Here is a 22,036-nt window from a genome sequence, read left to right on the forward strand (position 1 = left end):
ATAAATAGGGCATGAAATTACATTAAATTAAATTATATATATAAATAGATATAGATATAGATATATATGGGTAGGTCATAAATAGAAATCATAACTTTACAATCAATTGATCGTCTTTGTACTTTTGAATTAAATCTTCAATATCATATTTTTTAGCAATCTTTTGATTTATAAATCTTCCACCAAGATAATGAGATTTATCAGGAGAAGAAGATTCGATGAATTTTGCAGCACACGGTTTTGGAGCGGTAAGACTTATAAGCATTGTCGGATTAATATCTATTTCACCTGGACCATTATCAACATCCCAACCAGAAGGTATATCAATGGATACTATTGGAACGATAGTAGTATGATTTTCTGACAAATAAGTGATTAATTCAAGGAATGGTTCTCTAATAGGAGGTTTAAATGAGAAACCAAATAAAGCATCAATGATTAATTTTACATTATTTGATACAGAAAGTAGATGTTTGACTTCATCTACGGTTGATATTTCAGGAACTTCTAAATCAACTAATTGAGTTAATAAATTAGTATATAATTGATTTTTAGATGATTTTTTAGGATAATATAATATAGGATCATATCCACCCCATAATTTTAAATGTCTTGCAGCAACAAGACCATCCCCACCATTATTACCTGGACCCACTAAAACCAATACTTTTTGAGATGATGATGATGATGAAGTTGAAGTTGGAGGATATTGTTTATAAACAGCTTGAGCCACAGCCAAACCGGCCAATTCCATTAATTGATCTATAGAAAATGCTCCAGTTGACATTAATTCTTGATCTAATTGAGAAGCAGCTTTAGCTGATAGAGTTTTAAAAGTGGATCGAATCATTTTTGAGTTATCTAATAAAGTATACCTTGAACTATCCCATCAATTGAATCTTTCAAAGTCTTCTTATAAGATAAAGTTTCACCTTAACATGTATCACTAAAGTTACCTATAGTGAAAATAGCCTGATTACCTTTATTTAACAATTTATCAGACAATGTCGTATCAACTGTAATGTCTCTTTCTTTTCTCCTTATCCGACATTTTACTCTCAATTCTGACTTGTAACGTGTCATCCTGCATACAACTCAGGATTTATTTTTTCTTGTTCTGTAAATGAGTATAAACCCAAAAATCAATTCTGAATCAACACTGAAACCCAAACGTTGAAAGAAGAAAACAATAAGGAGGTTTAGCAAACAGGGTGTTATCAATTAGAATTGAAACAGATATATAACCATAGATTGAACTTGCAGCTGTGAAGGTAGATTCATATAAATACATATCCATCCGTTGGCTTTCATCTCATTCATTACCTTTCATTACACGTTAACAGTTTTGACGAGCATTAAAATTCATAATCATATATCATATATCATATATTACACACACATTTACAAAAAATCATAACTTATCATGGATCAACTGTATACTTACGAGAGTCCTTCGATGATCAGTAACTCTCCTATGATCAACTATAGAAAAGATGCCAAAAAAGGGGTAAAATTCACTTTTATGGTGGTTGGTGAACTGGGTAATGGTAAAACTACTTTTATTAATAGTCTTTTAAATAAAAAAGTCTTGAGTCATCGTTTTGAAAATGCTAGTGATACTGATACTAAAACTTTAACTTTCACATCTGCTAAATCAGTTGCCTTACCAAATACTTCTATATTAACTAGACAAGAATTCAATGCTAGAACTTCCAATGAAGAACCTGGTATTGCATTAACTGAAACAAAAGTTGAATTAATTGATGATGAAAATTTAAAATTATTATTATCAATTATTGATACTCCAGGGTTTGGAGAAAATTTAAATAATGAATTATGTTTTCTTGAAATTGAAAATTATTTAAAACAACAATTTGATTTGGTTTTAGCTGAAGAAACTAGAATTAAAAGAAATCCAAGATTCATAGATACCAGAGTTCATGCTTTATTATATTTCATAACACCAACTGGTCATGGATTAAGAGAGATTGATATTCAATGTATGAAAAGATTATCAAAATATGTTAATATTATCCCTGTTATAGGTAGAGCTGATACATTCACTGAAACTGAATTAAAACATTTTAAAACTCAAATTAAAATTGATATTGAAAAATTCAATGTGCCAATTTTTCAATTTGATAGTATATTACATGAATTTGATGAAGATGAAGATTATGAATTAATTCAAGAATGTAAATATTTAGCTGCTTTACAACCATTTGCCATTATAACTTCTGAAGAAGAATTTGAAGTTAAAGATCCAACCAATGGTCAAACTAATTTAATTAGAGGTAGACAATTACCTTGGGGTTTAATTGATATAAATGATACTCAATATAGTGATTTCCCTATTTTAAAATCAGTATTATTAGGATCTCATTTACAAGATTTTAAAGATTTAACTCATGATTTCTTATATGAAACTTATAGAACTGAAAGATTAACTAAAGTTACTGGAGGTAATAATAATGGTGGTTCAAATAATCATAATGATGATGAATATGATGATAGTGAATTCCATGATACAGTTGAACATCATAATGAATTTGGAGCTAATAGTGTTCCATCATTATCTAATTTAGCTCAACTTACAAATCTTAATACTACTCTTGGAAGTTCAATTACCAATAGTACTAGTCATAATGGCGATGATGAATCACTTGCATCTAATAGTTCAATTTCAAGAAAGAAAAATACTTTATTATTAGATGATGATGATGATGATGAAGATTTTAATGGAACTTCTAAAACTAAAGATAATGGATCCTTTACATCATCAACTTCAACCATATCATTTGATCATGGAAAAGATAATATACCACCACCCAGAAATCTTATTCCAACCAATGGACAATTCAAAAGACTTTCAATTGCCCCTCAACGTAATCAATTACGTCAAATTTCAGAAACTGTACCTTATGTTATAAGACATGAAAGAATTTTAGAAAGACAACAAAAACTTGAAGAAATGGAAATGGCTAGTGCCAAAGAATTAGCTCATAGAGCAGCATTATTAGAAAAGAAAGCCGCTGAATTAAAACTTAAAGAAAGAGCATTAATGAAAAGACTAGAATCAGTTGAAAAACCGAAATCTAATAATGAAACTACCAATGATGATGATGGTGAAAATGATGGTGATACTACAAGACATTCAACCATTACTAAAGATGAGACATTGACTGATCTTCATTCATATGTGGAACAAAGAAGTTGATCAAGAAAGAAAGAAAGACTTTTATATATCTATGTGTAAATATATAATCTATCATATTATTAAAAAGAGATGATTTATTAGTTTTATAGATATTGATGTAGGATAACAGTGATCCATATTGGTGATAACTTGTAGTTAAACGTAAGTAATTGACCATTGAATGAAGGTACTAACATATGACAGTATAGAGTAACCCATTCAATGACATACATAACCCATAATGTTCATACCTACTATTGGTAAACTTCCATCTATCCCATCCATCCAGCTACTAAATAGGAATTTATAGACTATTATTATCAATTTGATAAATACACACTCTCCCAAAGTCAACAGCTAAATTTTTTCTTTTCTCAGAAATCAAAAGAAGAAAAAAAAATTAAAATTAAAATCTCAAAATCTGATTTCATCTCTCTCTCACAGACTTTTGAACAACAGGACAAGAAGACCTTACGACGGCGACGACGAAGACAGCAACATCAACGACGTACACCACCCACGACGATCACACCAATCATCACGTACATCCCAATCGTGTTTTAGTGTTTTACTCAACTGATCCAGTCCATATCATCTTGTCAACCAAACTTTTGTGGGAATCATAGACCATATTAGATTAACTACTAGCCAACTGATACAAATCCATCAAGACAAGGAGGAATCATATCGTCGTTTTGCTATATCGATCATTACACCTACTCCTCCATCCACTCAAGACATCTATCTCACGTTTATCTATTCAGTTGTTGATTGATTAATCACGTATAATTCTAAAAAAAGAGTCCGTTTTCCTTGCTTAATTAAAGTGATTTTTATATTATTTTATTTTATTTATTTGTTAATTTCATTTATTTATATCCCTTCATCGATCATTACCTCATCGTATCAAGACAATCATATATCATCATACCCCCTCTCCTATCCATAATGAATATTCTTGAAGTTTTAGAACATGCTTTGTTCAATCGTGATCCTAATAAAAGAACAGAAGCAGAATTACAATTAAATGAAGCTGCCAATAACTATTTCGAAGACTTTGTCACCCTTTTAATCGATGCTTTAATCAATGAAGAGGCTAAAACTGAAGTTAGAATGTTAGCTGGTCTTTTTTTAAAGAATCAATTAACTTCTAAAGATACCAAAACAAAATTAGCTCAACAAGCTCGTTGGATTAATTTATCAGTTGATTATAAATCAGGGATTAAATCAAAAGCCATTCAAGCTTTAGAAACTGAAGATGAAAAAGTAGCATCATCAGCTGCTCAATTAGTAGCTGCTATTGCTGATATTGAATTACCTAGAAATGAATGGTCAGAATTAATTCCAACTATAATAAACAATACTAAAGCTGAAAATAAAACTAATGTTAAAAAGGCAAGTCATTTGGCTATTGGTTATATTTGTGAAAGTGCTGATCCTCTTAATCCTGCTATCATTGCTCAAGCAAGTGGGATTTTAATTGCTATTGTTCAAGGGGTTCAAAGTTCAGAACCTAAAGTGGTTAGATTAACTGCTTTAAATGCTTTAGTTAATTCTTTAGCTTTTATTAAAAATAATTTTGAAAATGAAGGTGAAAGAAATTATATTATGCAAGTGGTTTGTGAAGCTACTCAAGCTGATGATCCCGAATTACAAGCAAGTGCTTTTGGTTGTCTTTCAAGAATAATGGCAACTTATTATCGATATATGTCTCTTTATATGGAAAAAGCTTTATATGGCTTGACTGTATCAGGTATGCAAAGTAATGATGAAAGAGTAGCATGTATGGCGGTTGAATTTTGGTCAACTGTTTGTGAAGATGAAATTGAATCAGCAATGGCAAGACAGGATGCTGGTCTTGATTCAGTTGAAGCCGCAAATTCAGCTGATTTAATTACTTTTAATTTTGCTTTGGTTGCTCTTCAAGATGTTTTACCAACTTTATTAACCTTATTAACTAGACAACATGAAGATCCAGAAGATGATGATTGGTCAGTAGCTATGGCTGCTGGTTCTTGTTTAGCCTTATTTGCTAATAATGTTCAAAATTATGTTACTGATCCAACTTTACAATTTGTATCGGCCAATATTGGTTCTGAAAATTGGAGAGAAAGAGAAGCTGCTGTTATGGCTTTTGGTTCTATTTTAGATGGCCCAGAACATGATCAATTAAGAACGGTTGTAGCTCAAGCTTTAGAACCTATCTTATTATTAATTGGTGATTCATCCTTACAAGTTAAAGAAACTGTGGCTTGGTGTTTAGGTAGAATTACTGATTTATTAATTGATTCAATTGATGTTAATACTCAATTACCTACACTTTTAGAAGCATTAGTTAGTGGATTACAAGATCATCCAAAAGTTTCAACTAATTGTTGTTGGACTTTAATTAATATTTGGGAACAATTATGTGTTGATTCTGATAAAAGTGCAACTAGTTTTATGTCTCAATATTATCCAAATATTGTTCCAATATTAATGCAATTAACTAATAGAGAAGATAATGAATTTAGTTCAAGAACTTCAGCTTTTGAAACTCTTTCAACTATTGTTTCTTATAGTGCCAATGATACTATTCCTATTGTTCAAAGTATTGCTAATGATGCTTTAACCAGACTTGAAGCTACTATATCTATGCAATCACAAATTTCTTCTAATGAAGATAGAGGTAATCTTGAAGAATTACAAAGTAATATCTTAAACTTATTAACTAAAATAATAGGTAGATTAGGTCAAGATGTTACTTCTGTTTCTGATAGTTTATTATCAATGTTTTTAAAATTATTAGCTGCTCAAGAAGCAAATTCATTAATTGAAGAAGATATTTTATTTGCTATTGCTACTGTGGCAGGATCAATTGGAGGTGAATTTGTTAAATATATGGATGCATTTTTACCATATTTAAGTAAAGCTTTACAAAATACTGATTCAACTATTTGTAATGCTGCTATTGGTATTGTGGCAGATTTAGCTCAATCATTAGGAGTTCAAATTGTACCATATTTAGAAGGATTAATGACTATTTTAGGATCTAATTTAAATAATGCTGAAGTTAGAAAAGAATTACGTCCATTAATCTTATCATGTTTTGGAGATGTTGCTGCTGCTATTGGAAATAATTTCAATGTTTATACCAGTTTAGTTATTCAAATTTGTGAATTAGCTTCTCAACTTGAACCTGAAAATGGATCAATTGAAGCTTTAGAATATGTGGTTAGTGTTAAAGAAGCAGTATTGGATTGTTATGTTGGTATAGTTGGAGGGTTAAATGGTGAACCTCAATTCATATATCCTCATATTGGATCTATATTTTCCTTTATTCAAAGAATTAGTGTTGATTATACTTTATTAACCATTGAATCAGTTTGTCGATCAGCTACTGGATTATTAGGTGATATTGCTGCTATGTTTCCAAATGGTGAATTCAAAGATGTTTATACTCAACCTTGGGTGACTGATCTTATTAAAAAGACCAGATCTAATCCTAATTTTGATCATAAAACCAAGGAAGCAGCCAGATGGGCTAGAGATCAACAAAAGAGACAAATCTCTCTTCAAGGTTAATCACACTATATCAATTTCCATGATCAACTTCATCTCCATACATACAAATCAGCATCTTTTCTCTTCTCTTCTCTCTGTTTTTTTTTTGTTTTTCATATCTTATTATATTTCATTCTCTCACACATATTTTTATTTATTTATTATTATTAGTTTGATTTTCCACTTTTATTCCATGGTTGTTGTTTGATATTTTTTAGTATTGGAATTCCACTTTCCTCTAACTCCCTTAACTCTAATTTTTAATACTCTAAGTCATTTCCCTCCCCCCACCCTTCATCATTTCATCTCTTATATATAACTCTCATATATACTATATCTGTATATACATTACTACATCTCTAGAATCCTTTTTACATACATAAAACTCTCATGTCTCTATTTTCACGTCCTCTATAATGTCCTCTCATCCTCCCTTTCTCACTCTCATATTCATCCCCATAATCCTCTATATTATTATTACTATTTTAAGTCAATATACACATATCATTATCATTTAGATTGCAAAAGTTTTAAATATCTGTAGCGTGAAATTTTTCGCGTTCAATCTTTTTTTTTTTTTTCATCTTCTGTTTGAACAAATTAGCGGTTAAATTTGAAAGACCACCTCAGACCAGGCAGATAGAACAGTCGATTGATCTAACGTTAAGGTCATTGAAGAGATATGTCAGCATTCATTCCTAGTGGTGCAGAGTATGACCCTATACCGTTCGATCACACCTATGTGTTATACGATCCCAATGATATAATATCATATATATCAGTTCATCTATCATTATTACCTATTTATGTGATGGTATTTTATACCGCCTGGTTTTTAATAACTCGAGAAATTGAACCAGTTATAGTGGTTGGAGGTCATTTAATTGGTGAGATCTTGAATAAGATTGTGAAACGGATTATGAAACAACCACGACCTGAGTTTCATAAGGATTTTGCATCGGGATCTTATAGTTTAACTTATGGTATGCCATCTGCTCATTCTCAATTCATGGGATTCTTTACCGCTTATTTCATTTGTATTATCTTATTTAAAATCAAACATTTATCGAAATTTCAAAAGGGGGTTGGGGCCGTGGTTTTATTTGTGGGATGTTTGTTAGTGCCATTTTCAAGAGTTTATCTTTTATATCATACTATTCCTCAAGTTATTGTGGGAGTAACTCTTGGATCTACATTAGGATTATTTTATTTCATAGCGACATCAATGGCAAGAGATATTGGATTAGTGGATTGGGTATTGAATTGGCCTATAGTTCATTATTTCTATGTCAAGGATAGTTATTTTCATTGTTATCAAAGTTTTGAAGATGAATATAATACATATGTAAAATTATCAAATCAAGTTAAAGGAATTAAAAATGATTAAAAAAACAACATAGATTTATAAGTGTATATTTATTATTAATAAAGAAAATTGCAAGGAAGGTATGAAAGAAGTAAGGAGGTAGAAGTAAATATTTATATAGAAAATTTGAATGCATCAAAACCAAAAATATTTAAATATAACAAACATAAAAAGTAAAAGAAACAAAGTAAAAAAAAACAAAGATTAAAAGTAACTATACAAGAGAATCAGACTCAGCAATCTAAAAGTCATCCCATTTATCTTCTTCCTCATCATGCTTTTTAGAAGCAGCAGTAGCAGTAGATCCACCACTGAAACCACCTAAACTAGTCTTTTCTTGAGGTCTTGAAAGGCCAAATGCAGATGGAACTTCATCTTGTTGAGATGATCCAACAATATTTAAATTTCCAAATAATTTTCCAAAATTTTGATCTAAAGTTTTATTAAGACCTTTATCTTGAACATCACCAGTGAATGTAGTAAACGTTTCTTGACCATATTTACCAGTTTCTTGCATTTTTTGGCCAAATTGAGCCATGGCTCTTTTGGCTTCATTACCAAATTCACTTTGTTGTAATTGAGAAATACCTGGTTTAATTACACTTTCATTAACTTCATTAACTGATTTGGCAACTGATGAAGAAAATAATCCCCAACCTTTAGTAAAAGTTCCTAATGGATCAGTTTGTAATTTATCTAAAGTAAATCCACTTAATGAAGAATTACCATTGGCAGTAGTTGGAGCTGGAGTATTACCAAATCCGGTATATTTCCCTCCTTGAGATGGAGGTAAATTTTCTGATCTTGTTTCATTTTTATTCCCTAAATCAGCGAAATAAGCTTCATTTTTTAATCGATCATTGGATAAAGTTGGAGTATTTCTACGAGATTGAATTGGATCTTGATTTATATTTGAAGTTGAATTGTTATGAGATGATTGATTGGAAAGGATTGATGCAGCTGTTGGTAAAGTCTTTCCAGTATGATCTTTTGCAATAAATTCTTTACCTTCAATTTCAGCCGTTAATAATTCTTTATAATCTTCAGCAACATAATTATCATATTTTAATTTAGCAGGTAAAGTTATATCAACACCATTTTTAATGAAATATTCTTTAATCTTTTGATTACCCCCTTTTTCCATTCTTAAAGTTTCTTCAGGTTTAAATTGATCCATTGTAATTGATCTTACAAATGAAATATGAACACCTAAACCTCTATGAATCCCAGCACATTCCAAACAAATGAAAATCCCAAACTTTGGAGAAGCCCATTGAGGATTAGGAGCTGAGCAATCAGCACATTTCTTATTTTCGCCTGTCTTTTGTAATAATAAAAGTTTCCTACGAGTTTCTGGATCAAGTGACATAATGAATGAATGAATGAAATGAAATGAATGAGGATATCTATCTATAACTTTTTAACAAAGGAATGTAAGGATGAAATCAAATGTTGGTGTTGGTGTTGGTGCTGCTATCTGTCTGTCTTGCTAACTTCCAATAGAGATTCGATTCAGCCCTGATACTATTGGTTGAAAAGATAACTTTATCTTGGTTGGTAAAAGGCTTTCGTCGTAGTGCTGATAAGATCTCATTTTTTTTCTTCTGTTCTGCTTCATCATGAAAAAAAATCTCACTTTAATTTTGGGTGACACTCCAAACAGAAAGAAAGAACAACGCGTCATTTTTTAAATTTTATTTATTTATTTACAGCCAAAATGAACTGAACTGAACTGAACTACAAATTATGATTACGATTCATGTCTATTCATTACAAGATGTATGGAGTAAGAAGACTGATCAATCAATCAATCAGTAAGTAATACTATCTGGACTATAACTTGGTAACGGTTTCTTCATTCTTTTGTTTGATTAATACTGGATATTCATCCTTTTTAGTACTCCCTAAATGCCAGGCTGCTCCATCAACCACTTGAACGGTACCTGTTATATATGATGCAGCAGGAGAAAACAAAAACACAGTGGCTTCTGCTATATCTCTTGTAGTAGCTAATCTTTGCAATGGTATCTTAGTTTGGGCATTTGATTTACTGGTGGTAAGTAATCGATCCATCCCTTCAGTACCATCTACTAATCCAGGGGCAATCACATTACTTCTAATTCCAATAGGACCCAATTCAACCGCTAATGCATTGGATAACGCATCAACCCCAGCTTTAGCTGCTCCCACATGGATTTGAAATGGAACTCCATAATAATGTAATGTAGCACTAACAAATAATATAGCACCTTTATTTTTTCTTAATTCAACAAATGTGGCTTTAACAGTATTAAAAGATCCTAATAAATCAATATCAACAACTGATTTAAATGCATTGGATGATAAATGATTGAAATCAGCCAAAAAATTCCCTGCTGCTCCTGCTATAACAAAATCAATTCTACCTAATTCTTTAATAGTTTTATTAACTGCTTCAACTATAGATTGAACTTTTCTTACGTCGGTATTGGGACATGATATCACTTTAGCATCTTTTCTAAGTTTAGAAATCTCTATAGCAGCAGCATCTGTCTTTTCTTTATTTCTACCTACAATAGCAGCATTAGCTCCTAATAATACTAATGCTTCTGTTTGAACTCGACAAATGGTTCCTGCTCCCCCAGTAACAAACACAACTTTCCCCTTAAATAAATCTGGTTTCCAACTTGAATTCGTTATGAATGTTTGATCTAAACTCATACTTGTTGTTGTTTATAATACAGAAGAAGCAATTGATTTGAATGAAAGAATGATTTAATTATTCTTCATTCATAAAACTTTGGCTGCTGATAAAACCCCACAATTTTTTTTCCCTGTCTCTCCAGACAATTTTGTATATTACCGAGGATTTCGATTTCCGGAGTATGGCGTTCTTTTTTATTTTGACATGACGGTTGCAAACTACTTTACATTAACTTTCTTAAATTTAACATAAGAAAACATCATTTTTCATTTACTTCATATTCATCAAGTCTTTATTATATACTAACTATTTGAAAAAAACACTATATATTATTATTATCGTATTCAATTGTTTTTATTTCTTAAGCTTAAAGCAATCTTTTTACTAGCTGAAGAAAATCTCTTTTGAACTCCATTAGACTTTGATTTCTTTACTTCTACTTCATCACCACCATTACTAGTGTTATTATTATTATTATTATCATGATTTTTATGAGTGGTAGTCAAGATCGTTACTCCATTCTTTCCTTTATGGGAATTAATGTCTGAACTTTCATCTGATGATGTTATAACCTCTTCAGTTTCAGATTTGAACTTGCCATTCCCGATAACTTGTTCTTGATCTTGATCTACTTCAACTTCAGAATCTGATTCATCATCCTCTTCTTCATCTTCTCGAGGTCGCTTTTCTCCATTAACAACAGTATGCTCAAATATATCAGTTGGAGTATGTTTATCAAGCACACTTTCTTCCAGATCAATCATATCATTATCTTCTTCATTAATTGGAGTTGAAGCATTATGACTATTTAAAAATTCTTCATCAGATCCAAAACTCATATCATCATTTTTAGTAGTATTTTCAGTACCATTAACCATACTTGATGAATTACAATCATCATAAAATCCATTTTCAACTAAATCAATTAATTCTCTTCCAGTACTAACATGATTGATTTTTGTTCCACAAAATTCTTTAAAATCATTATAAATATAACTGGCTAATAATTTATAATTTTGTCTCTTAATAGTTATTGATTCATCACAATTTTTAAGAATTAATTCAATGAAATCTAAACATGTTGAATTAGCTAAATTATTTTGATCAGCAATCTTTTCAAAATAATCAAAAAAATAATGTAAAATTTGATTATTAATAATATATCGAGTATAAAAATTATCATTCAATAAGATTAAACTTTTTAAACATCTTATAGCACTTAATTTTAAAATCGTTTTAACATTGATTTTTATTAATTTCCCAAGTCCTAATAAAATATTACTTTCAAGGAAAAATGGTCGTGATATATGGCTTTCATGTTCTTTAGTACAGAAAGAAATTAATTCACATAAATGTTGATATAATAATTGATTACTTCTGATACTTTCTATAACATTGGAATCAATAGCATCGTCTGACATTGAAGCTAATTCAATTAAATTATGAAATAATTTAGGTGCAACCTCAGAATAAAATGCTTTGAAATAATTCTTAATATTAATATCTTTAAAATCATCGGGTTCAATGATTCCGTTAGTATTTTCTTCTTCATCATCGTTGTCAGTTGGTATGTGATTATTATTATTATTATTATTGTGAATGGGATTAGTTGATGCTGGTGGTGGTAATGATGAAGGAATGGGTTGTAATTTTGATGGATCATTGATATCAAGTTCATTATTACTTGCAATATTAGCATCTAATAAAATTCTTAATGCTTCAAAGGCTTGAACTTTTAATCCGGGATTTTTATCTTCTACTAATAACTTAGTTAATATAGTAATTAAAGTCATATCATCTGATAATTTTAATTTAAGTCGTTTTGTATCATTTGTAGCAACAATTGATTTCTCTTCTTCATTAATGATATGATTTCCAGCTGGTGGATCTGAATTATCAATATTTTCTTCATTATCAACTGAATTCACTAACGAAACATCTTGTTCTATAATAATGACAATCAATTCCGTACCTAGAACTCTGATACTATTTTCCAGATCTTTCAAAGCAAAACTAATCATTTTGAATAGTCCACTTTTAACTAACATAGAAAAGAACTCCAGTCGTTGGAAAGTTTGTAAGCCCTTTGCAATAAGGACATATTGATGTAACATTCTCACACCATCACGTTTTAGATTTATTTCATCATCTTCATTATATATTTTAAATAAGGTTTCCAAGATACTGGCATCCTTAAGATAATTGATAACTTCAACTTGATTTATATAAATCAAAGACGATAATAAGTTAAATGTTTGATCATCAAGAAATCGAGCTAATACCACATCTTTTAAATAGTTTAGATGGAAATCCTTTTTGAATATTTTTAATTTATCAACTGGTATAATGGTTTTAAATGATTTATTCTTTAAAAACTCTCGATGACAAGCTTTAAAATTGGGATATTCTGGATCATATTCAAGTATACCTGATAAGGCAAATATTTTTTCATCTGATGATAATAAATCTTCAATCAATGTAGTTTCATTATATAAGATTAAAGTTTTAATGATTTCACTTAATGTATATAGATTAATTAGATTTTTTGATAATTCTGATTCTTCAAATGCTGTAACTAATTTTGAAAAATAATCATTATCAATGATATATTTCAGGATTTTAAATCGTTTGAATTGATAACTTGAACTTTGATTTAGATTTTCTAATATTGATTCAAGATTTGTAGTAGTTGGTTCAATAGGATATATTACTGGACCTGTGATTAATTCAGTTATATCTTCACCTTCAGTAAGGCTCGGTATGACATAATATAATGATATATCAGGACTATACAGTTCTTGTTGTACTTTAATAATGAATTCACATAGATCAGCACATCCTTCAATTTCTTGAAATGATAAGGCAAGATCTTTACCATTAAGATCAGTCCAAACAATTAAAGTCTCTTGTTGTCGCTGATATTGAATTGAACCTTCCAAGAATGATTTTAAGATGATATCTTGAGGATCCTTTTCATTCCGTACTAAGAAATAAGGTGATTTAGAAGTTTCATCGATTTCTCCAACACAATATCCTGTTCCATTATCTAACCAATCTTCACCTTGTAATAAATAAACTTTGACCCGCCTAGGAGTGAGTCCTACCACTGGAACCAAGATTTGATCTGAACTCTCGTCAATGGTATTATTCTGACTTGACGTGAGGGGTGGTGATTCCATTGTAGATACATATATATAGATGGATAGATAGATAGTTGTAAACGATAAAACTCACAAGATTGTAACCAACAATATTAAACCAAATGAAACAATAATAATACAAGAAGAAAAAAGAAAAAGGGGAATATATGAACCGAAAGGGCGATGAATAGTTTGTTTGGGACGAACGTCTGCTCCTTTAAAAGGATATGATGAGGATGATAACAGTGATGAATTGATGGAATAGATATGGGTTGTAAAGTTAAACTATCATCAAATTGCTGCCATTTTTAATTCTCACATTTTTTTCCCTTTTCCTCCTCCCACAATCGATTTTAGTTAGAGGAAATTTAGATCCAAACGCGTCTATGGTATGTGATACTATCTATCTATCAAATGGTAAGTGTATATTATGATATGTACAAGAGTGTAGAGTGTAGAGAGTAAGAGGATGTATAAGATCTAATGACAGAGGATGGCTGCACTGGTTAAATTTCTAATCCAATCCACCTTATCAACATCATGGGTATCTTCAACTTCACCCCATTCAGCAGTTTGATAAATGGTTTCTAAATTACCTAATTCTATGATTTCATCGATTGATTTATGATAATAATCATCAGGATTAGATCTATTGACTTGATATAAGTGTTGTAAATTATGTTTATCCGTTACATTTGACCTTAATAAAGTTATACCACATAAAAATGATTTTGAAGTTAAAATAGCTCTTTCCAATGCAATTAAATCATAGATTGGTAAGTTATTTAACCAATGTAATACCACATTTTGAGTAGTTATTGATTGTTTATTACCTCTTAATCCATCGGTTATACAATCCAAATATTCCAATTCAATCTTACTATCATCAGAAGGTAATAAATTACCTTCTCTTTTAGCATAAACGGTAAAGAAATCTTCATATTCTTTAATTAATGGTAAATATAATTCATCTTGCTTTTTTCTTAAGGTACCTTTATATTCATCATGAGTAGTGAAAATAAGACAAGTATCAGTATCAAAATATCTTAATAAATTAAGTTTTATATCCTCTAAATTTCCAACTTTTGCAATCATTTCATTATTAACTGAATCTTGATTATTTATCATGGTTAAATCAATCGAACGAGCAGCAATAGATGTTAATGGTAAGGAGTGAGTCTTAACTTTCAAATCAGGTAAATTGGCCCATTCATGAGCTATTAAATTAGCCAAATGTCTCTTTGATTCCGGTAACGATAATGGAAATCCTAATGGAGTTTTTAAAGTCTTACCATCTAATTGAACATCATATTGATGTAATTTATCATCATATTTAACATGAACTTTTTCCCAGAATTTAGTTAAGGTTCTAGATAATCGATTAGTTTCACTTGGAACATTGGATTCTATAGTATTATCTTGACCTAAAGGTTTAACATCAGGAATAAATGAATTAAGAGTACCTTCTCTAGCTGATTTTATAATACTAGTGCTGAAAAAGTTAGATTGTAATCTGATGGTTATATTCACTGAACGTTGAAATATCACTCTAGAAGAGTTTCTAGTAGCCACCCTAAGCATATTAAGTTGTAGTGTATCTGTTTGATCAATTTGATAGGTTATTTACATGATTTTGAAAAATTATAATTTTTCATTTTTTGTGGTATCGACAAAAATCTTGAGAATTTAAAAGATCAATCAATCAATCAATCTAATTACTATCAATTCTATACATCCAATACTCATAAACGTACTACATATACACATACTACAACCATGGATCAACAGGCGTTACAGAAGCTATTGATTGAGATGGACAATCAATTAAATAAATCCAGAGCCGAATTACAAATGTGTTATCTTCAATTAGATCGAGTTGATACCAATTTACATTTAATATCAAAGACCAGAGCATCATTAAAGAAACAATGTAGTGATGATGAAACCGTATGGCAAGGAGTTGGAAAGGCATTCTTGGCCATTGATGCTAAGGATTATTTAGGTGGTCTTGCTGATGATGAAAAAGAATTCAATGAATCTAAAAAGAGTTTAAATATTAAGAGAAATTACTTGGAGACTACGTTAGAGAAAACTGCTCAAAGTATGAATCAAATAGTAGGTAATAAGAGGTAAGTAAATACAATAGAACTCACCTTTTCATGTCAAAACTTATGTACAATATCCTTTTGTTAGATTAATATTTATATATAATGCATAATATCATAACTCATAAAATAAACAGTAATGATTTCTATTTCTATATCTGTAGTAGTAAGATTGCTACTTCCTATGATTCACCCTTTTTTACCAAAATCAATCACTATCATCTTCATCAACCCCATCATCCAATATACGTCTTTCAATATCAGCTTCTTCTTGTTCACTTTGTTTATTCTTTTCTTGTTTCATACGTTCGGTAAGAAAGATATTGATTTGATCTTGTAAAGTAGTCAATTCAGCTCTTAAATGACCTAATGGAGTATCCTTAGCTTCAGTTGGTTTATCTCTATCTTCACCCCCAGCATTGATCACTATATCTGAAATTTGAGTAGTTTGACCATCAGTAGTATGAATTCCATCTCCAGGAGTGAATATTTTTGATTCATCTAAATCAGGAGCTGAATATGTAGCTTTCGGTATAAGTGAACTCATTATTTTATAATCCCTTTAACTCGTTTATTGTTTGTTGAAGTAAGTTCATGGATGGTCCATATCTGATGAAAGATCCCATCAAATCAATCTTTTGAAGGGAAGCAAAAAAAAGTCACGTGCTACAATTTTCGATAATTTAAGTAATAATAATATATATATAATAGTCAATAAATAGATAATAAAGTAATTAACCCCAAATCAACTACTACTTTTCATGAGAAGTGATTGGGATTCTAGTGGCACTATTTGAATATGCATTAAATTTAACTTCTATGATTTCATCAGTCAGGAAATTTAAATATGGAATATCATAACATGAACAAGACATTAAATAGCCATAAAATACTTTTAAAATCGTATCATCAGCAATGATTAATATATCTCCACTCATTCTTTCCATTTCTAAGATTAGAGGTTCGATCTTTATGGCTAAATCATGATAAGATTCTGATCTCGAGAATCGATAATGATAAGGATCTCTTTGATAATGATCATATTCATTAGGGAATTTTTGTTCAATTTCTTCTTCCGATAATCCTCCAACTATACCAGGATTTTTTTGAGATAATTGAATTCGATGTCTTATTTTAACATTTCTTTCAGCAAAGAATTTGGTAGTTTCAACTGTTCTTTGTTTAACTGATGTCCAAACTACTAATGAATTAATATCAACTCCATCAACTCCAGCAGCAGGATGTCTTTCTTCAACTGAAAGAGTTCTTGCAGGAGCTAAAGGTCTTAATCGTTCTTTTATTTCATCTAATTCTTTAATATAATGTTTACCTTGAGATTTTAAATGATCAAATAATGTAGCGGCTAAATCTCGAGAATATTTTAAACCTTCTTCATCTAAAGGTGGATCTTGAGTATATTCTAATGAATTTTTATAACATCTAGCAAAAAATACTGATCCCAGTTTAATTCTAGAATTCATTAAATAAAATACAACTTTATTAATTAAATAACCATAATTTGAATTATGTAATTCAATTCTTTCTCCAAAATTTATGAATTTAATATATGATAATTCAGATTCTTTTTCTGCACCCATTTCTTTATAATAAGGAGTTAAAGTTTTAATTCTTTCACTATAATCTTTATATGCTTTTTGATAATCCCAAGATAAATAATCAGGGGATGATCTTGCAGCTTCTTCCATATTTTTCATAATAATTGAATCATCAGTAACCAAACTTTCAATAAATAATACTTGAATATTTAATTCTTTAAATCTTTGATGTAATTCAAGTCTATATTCTGGTAAAGCATTTACAGCATCATAAATTGCTACTTGACCTTTATCATTTTTAAAGAAATTTAAAATATCACTTAAACATTCATTAACAATTTTATTTCGAATATCATTAGCTTTTTTACTATTTGGAGATGGAACAAATAAATCATGAGTAATATCATCTTCAGCACTTGCTCTTCTATAATTACCAAGATGAAACAGATGAGTTTTAACTCCTAACCATCTTAAATATCTTGTTAATGATACTGATAAATGAGTTTTACCTCTCCCTGGTAATCCAGCTAATGAAATGATGATTTTCCCAGCATGAAATAACCGACCTGATTCAGTAGAATAAAGTTGACCTCCACCCAAGACTGATACTGACATTTCTTCATGAACCCCATCTTCACCAGTTATATCACTTAATCTTCGAGCTATGGATGCAGCTGATGGCATATCTTGTAAGTTTGGTCTGGTATTATTATGAAATGACCATCGTTTAGAAGTACGTTTTTGAGATGTACTTCTTGACATAGGAGCAGAACCAAAACCATTAAAGAGTTCGCCTCCTTCATCGTCTGAATCAATGGCTGATGTGGTTGACATGATTGATTTGATTTGATTTGATACTACCTTGTCAATCCTTATATGTTGTTGTGGTTCTACCAAATGAGTTATCACCAATAGTGTAATCTATTTGTGTTGTTCAATTTTAATTAACATTTTTTGTTCTATACCCCGGAAATACAAATCTCACCCGCTCTCTCCCTTAACAGCGTTTTTTTCTTAACTACTGGAAACTTTAACTACTACAATTTCAGTACTAATCTCTACTTAATTTGGTCATTTTATATAGTAAACGTATATAGTATAGAGACTGATGGAGATTCACATGGTTAGCAACATGTTTCATCTCTTGTACATCTTAAAATCGAGTATAATAATGTTTTGGATATGTTTATTATCCTAAATATATATATATATGTATATAATTAAAATTATGAAGTTAGTTGTTGGTTGATTGATTAGGTTTATATTGTAATGAAGTGTGAATGGAATGAATTTTTTTGATTTAATTGATTTATTCGAGTTTACCACCTTTTCTTTCAATTAAAGCCTTTCTATCTTTATCTAAATGTAATTTAGTGATAACAACTTTAGATGGATGAAGATTAATTGGAACAGAAGCACCATTTGATTTTTCCTTTTGTAATTTTTCAACTTGAACAGCAAATTTTAATCTATAAACTGAACTAATTTTACCTTCAGAACCTTTTTTAGAACCTCTAACAACGGTAACTTGATCTTCTTTTCTAATTGGTAAAGATTTAATGTTATATTGAGCTCTTAATTCCTTGGATAAAGGAGCTGATAATAAAGGTCTTCTTTCAGCAGAAGAAGCAGTGAAGTAAGCTTTTCTAGCTTTTGAACGGGAAGATGAAACGTCTAGAAAGATGTATTATGTTAGTATAAAAAAGATTCTTTTTATGAGTTAGTTTAGTTGAATTATATATGTTAATAGAATTTGGAAATAAAACAGGTGGTTCGTTAGTTCAATAGTGTTTGGGGATAGTTATGGGATATGCCATTATGATGATTGGTTAGATGCAGTGGATGTGATTTTTCTTATGGTTGTTGGTGGTGGTTGGAACAATGTCTGTATGACTTTTCTTTGGTGATGACTTTAACTTGAATGATTCTGTTGAGTATTTCACTTCAACTATGACTTTAAAGGTCGGTCTTTTCAAATATGATGATTATTCTACAATTCAATCTTGATAGACTCTAATAATGACTTAGTCTTTGATGTCTTCTCTTCTATTTCATAAAAATTTCATTTCACTAGTTCAACCACATTTCCCATTTATTCCATTCATTCTTTTCAACAAGTTTATAACTCAACTGATACGAATATGATATTTACCTTGACTGATTTTGGCCATTTTTAACGATGCTAGTATTCAAAATCACAAAAAGATTAAAATCTATAACTTGAATTTGGTTAAATATTATAATATTAAAATTTTTTGTAAAGTGAAAATTGTTTGGTTCCACTCAGAATCCCTCTCTGCCTGCGTATTGTCAACTGAGCTTTAACAACGAAAAAAAAAATTCCTCTCTCACTTAAAAAAATTTTGTATGTGGTCGTGTACTAGTTACTAAAACCAGGTCAGAAACCCTAACCGCAGAGGAAGTCATGTGATCTATTCTTATCATAGTAAATCAAACAGTTGTAATATCTAAATGAGGTCAACTAATTGGATATACTATACATTTACCAAAAATAAAAAGCAAGATAATGTTATTATAAATATATTGCAAGATGATACTATCTACTGAACTGATCACTCCACTCATTAACAACACTATAACTAAAAAAAAATTAGGATTAACAAGAATTGCAAAAACAAAATTCATCATTTCATTCAATAATCGCAAAAACATGTTAAGAAAATGAACAGTAAGCCCGAGGCGGGACTCGAACCCGCAATCATTATCTCCGGAGGATAACACCTTAACCAATTAGGCCACAAGGGCTTGTTCATAAACCGAAAATTTCGTAGCTTTGTCGTGTACAGGCAAACTCTCATAGTTAATTTTTGGGGCGCTACCATGTGAAGTTGGTTGATTTTATCAATGCATAACTTTTTAATTTAATTAAATATGGGTAATATCGTTTATCTTAAATACCTTTGCTTTAAATTTGTCTAAGAGTGGTAAAAATATGAAGGTGGAGTTGTTATATAAGTTACAGTTCAATGTAAGAAAATGAATTATTAGGGTGAATTATTAAGTAAGGTTGAAGTCAGTAACTTGAAGTTGAATTTAGAGATGTTGAAAGACTAATTGACCTTTAAAAGTGGTATGAATTAACTATAGAGTAACATTCCTTACCATGATTAAAATTACTACTATTTACCGTTGACAGTCAACTAACAAGTGTATAATTTAAATAGAATCCATAATTCATACTCCAGTCAATAATTCTTCAAACTCTACATTATTTACTTGATTACTTTGATAAAATATCAGTTTCAAATAAAACTAATTAAACCATCTTCAAATAAAATCGATTGCAAATTATTTTTGAACTCCGCAAAATTTTTGTGCCTCACTGACCCACAAATAAAAAAAATACTAAATGGAAAAAAATCATCGAATGTTTAAAAATACAGATAACCAACTTACTTGAACATAATAAATATCAATTTACATTCATTCCACAAACATCAACCATTATGAGTTTGGTTAAGTTAGTTGGGTTGACTTCAAAGTTAACCTTTTATACTCCTTTACATTCCAAATTACCCATTCAATCTATATTAGCCTTAAGATCTATAACCACCCTTTCTCCTAGATCATCAATCCGGTTTATCAATGCATACCAATCTAATAATCTCCAGCCTCAATTCAAACCATATTCATCCCTTACCATAAACCACAGATACTCCACCAAGACAGCTCCTCCTCCTCCACCACCTAAACAAGATGGTAAACCAAACCATGATAAAAACGCCAAGGGTAAAGTCATTCTTAATAAGGCCTCAAGAGCATTCACATTTTCATTATCATCGTTAATAGTCTTAGGAGGCACTTGTATAGCTTTATTGGTGGTTTATTTAATATTATCTGAATTATTCTTACCTTCAGGTGATACTCGAACTTTCAATAAAGCCGTGAAATTAGTTGAAAAGAATGAATTAGCTCAAACCATGTTAAATTTCAAAAAGGGTCAAAGATTAAAAGCTTATGGTGAAGTGGCAGGTGATAGATGGGTTAGAAATAGACCGGTTCAAAGTATAAGAACTAAAGGTCAAGATGGTAAAGATCGTCTTGTCATGCATTTCCATGTCGAATCAGATAGTGGTAAACATGGTAGAGTTACTTTAGAACAAATTGATACTTCATTTTGGAGTTCTGAATTCGCTTATATTGCTTTAGAAGTTCAAGGTGGTAAAAGAATATATATTATTGAACCTAAATTCCAACATAAAAATTATGTTCCTCCAATAAGTAATAATTCAGGTTTCTTAGGTCTTAAATGGGGTCCAAAAAAGGATAATTGATCCATTCTATTCCAAATCAATTCAAAAAAGCCAAAAAATCTTACAATATTTTAAAATATCAAAGTTTTAAACAAAACAAAACATCTAAACATACAAAAGCAGTTAAATATATCTAACGATTTTAATGATTACGTTTAATATTTATTTAAATT

The 22,036-nt window shown here is 30.1% G+C and overlaps 13 protein-coding genes and 1 non-coding gene across 14 annotated transcripts; 5 read left to right on the forward strand and 9 right to left on the reverse strand. All coding sequences in view use genetic code 12, as the record gives it.

Annotated features, from left to right (window-relative positions):
* Positions 1-40: 40 nt before the first annotated feature.
* On the reverse strand, positions 41-1,137 carry DFJ63DRAFT_93632 (NADHX epimerase). The gene has a single exon (XM_064909215.1). It carries the CDS (start codon positions 848-850, stop codon positions 89-91), a length of 762 nt encoding a protein of 253 aa, XP_064764078.1. The 5' UTR covers positions 851-1,137; the 3' UTR covers positions 41-88.
* Positions 1,138-3,681, forward strand: SEP7 (septin). The gene has a single exon (XM_064909216.1). The coding sequence runs from the start codon at positions 1,424-1,426 to the stop codon at positions 3,215-3,217; it is 1,794 nt and encodes a 597-aa protein (XP_064764079.1). The 5' UTR covers positions 1,138-1,423; the 3' UTR covers positions 3,218-3,681.
* DFJ63DRAFT_93634 (karyopherin beta) lies at positions 3,682-7,091 on the forward strand. The gene has a single exon (XM_064909217.1). The coding sequence runs from the start codon at positions 4,145-4,147 to the stop codon at positions 6,758-6,760; it is 2,616 nt and encodes an 871-aa protein (XP_064764080.1). The 5' UTR covers positions 3,682-4,144; the 3' UTR covers positions 6,761-7,091.
* Positions 7,091-8,236, forward strand: CWH8 (Cwh8p). Its single transcript, XM_064909211.1, has one exon. It carries the CDS (start codon positions 7,422-7,424, stop codon positions 8,124-8,126), a length of 705 nt encoding a protein of 234 aa, XP_064764081.1. The 5' UTR covers positions 7,091-7,421; the 3' UTR covers positions 8,127-8,236.
* AGE3 (Age3p) lies at positions 8,237-9,794 on the reverse strand. Its single transcript, XM_064909218.1, has one exon. The coding sequence runs from the start codon at positions 9,472-9,474 to the stop codon at positions 8,347-8,349; it is 1,128 nt and encodes a 375-aa protein (XP_064764082.1). The 5' UTR covers positions 9,475-9,794; the 3' UTR covers positions 8,237-8,346.
* DFJ63DRAFT_93659 (uncharacterized protein) lies at positions 9,707-10,969 on the reverse strand. Its single transcript, XM_064909220.1, has one exon. It carries the CDS (start codon positions 10,803-10,805, stop codon positions 9,939-9,941), a length of 867 nt encoding a protein of 288 aa, XP_064764083.1. The 5' UTR covers positions 10,806-10,969; the 3' UTR covers positions 9,707-9,938.
* Positions 10,970-11,132: 163 nt separating this feature from the next.
* On the reverse strand, positions 11,133-13,967 carry PSY2 (Psy2p; the record flags this gene model as incomplete). The annotated part of the gene is made up of 2 exons (XM_064904893.1): positions 11,133-12,403; positions 12,473-13,967. 2 exons carry the CDS (start codon positions 13,965-13,967, stop codon positions 11,133-11,135), a joined length of 2,766 nt encoding a protein of 921 aa, XP_064764084.1.
* A 441-nt stretch (positions 13,968-14,408) lies between these two features.
* On the reverse strand, positions 14,409-15,509 carry DFJ63DRAFT_312070 (ATP synthase complex assembly protein; the record flags this gene model as incomplete). The annotated part of the gene is made up of 1 exon (XM_064905903.1): positions 14,409-15,509. The coding sequence occupies one exon, from the start codon at positions 15,507-15,509 to the stop codon at positions 14,409-14,411; it is 1,101 nt and encodes a 366-aa protein (XP_064764085.1).
* A 97-nt stretch (positions 15,510-15,606) lies between these two features.
* Positions 15,607-16,151, forward strand: DFJ63DRAFT_93554 (prefolding complex chaperone subunit). Its single transcript, XM_064909210.1, has one exon. It carries the CDS (start codon positions 15,705-15,707, stop codon positions 16,059-16,061), a length of 357 nt encoding a protein of 118 aa, XP_064764086.1. The 5' UTR covers positions 15,607-15,704; the 3' UTR covers positions 16,062-16,151.
* DFJ63DRAFT_93641 (chromatin DNA-binding EKC/KEOPS complex subunit) lies at positions 16,152-16,683 on the reverse strand. The gene has a single exon (XM_064909219.1). The coding sequence runs from the start codon at positions 16,578-16,580 to the stop codon at positions 16,242-16,244; it is 339 nt and encodes a 112-aa protein (XP_064764087.1). The 5' UTR covers positions 16,581-16,683; the 3' UTR covers positions 16,152-16,241.
* On the reverse strand, positions 16,683-18,745 carry DFJ63DRAFT_93552 (bifunctional fructose-2,6-bisphosphate 2-phosphatase/6-phosphofructo-2-kinase). The gene has a single exon (XM_064909209.1). It carries the CDS (start codon positions 18,421-18,423, stop codon positions 16,786-16,788), a length of 1,638 nt encoding a protein of 545 aa, XP_064764088.1. The 5' UTR covers positions 18,424-18,745; the 3' UTR covers positions 16,683-16,785.
* Positions 18,746-18,898: 153 nt separating this feature from the next.
* Positions 18,899-19,760, reverse strand: DFJ63DRAFT_322331 (60S ribosomal protein uL24; the record flags this gene model as incomplete). The annotated part of the gene is made up of 2 exons (XM_064907421.1): positions 18,899-19,263; positions 19,742-19,760. 2 exons carry the CDS (start codon positions 19,758-19,760, stop codon positions 18,899-18,901), a joined length of 384 nt encoding a protein of 127 aa, XP_064764089.1.
* A 521-nt stretch (positions 19,761-20,281) lies between these two features.
* On the reverse strand, positions 20,282-20,355 carry DFJ63DRAFT_t50. The gene has a single exon. It is a non-coding gene; the product is annotated as a tRNA-Arg (tRNA).
* A 701-nt stretch (positions 20,356-21,056) lies between these two features.
* On the forward strand, positions 21,057-21,884 carry TIM21 (Tim21p; the record flags this gene model as incomplete). The annotated part of the gene is made up of 1 exon (XM_064905904.1): positions 21,057-21,884. The coding sequence occupies one exon, from the start codon at positions 21,057-21,059 to the stop codon at positions 21,882-21,884; it is 828 nt and encodes a 275-aa protein (XP_064764090.1).
* Positions 21,885-22,036: the final 152 nt, after the last annotated feature.

Source organism: Scheffersomyces coipomensis (assembly GCF_036884675.1).
Source record: "Scheffersomyces coipomensis strain NRRL Y-17651 chromosome Unknown DFJ63scaffold_2, whole genome shotgun sequence".
In the NCBI taxonomy this organism is placed as follows: Eukaryota; Fungi; Ascomycota; class Pichiomycetes; order Serinales; family Debaryomycetaceae; genus Scheffersomyces; species Scheffersomyces coipomensis.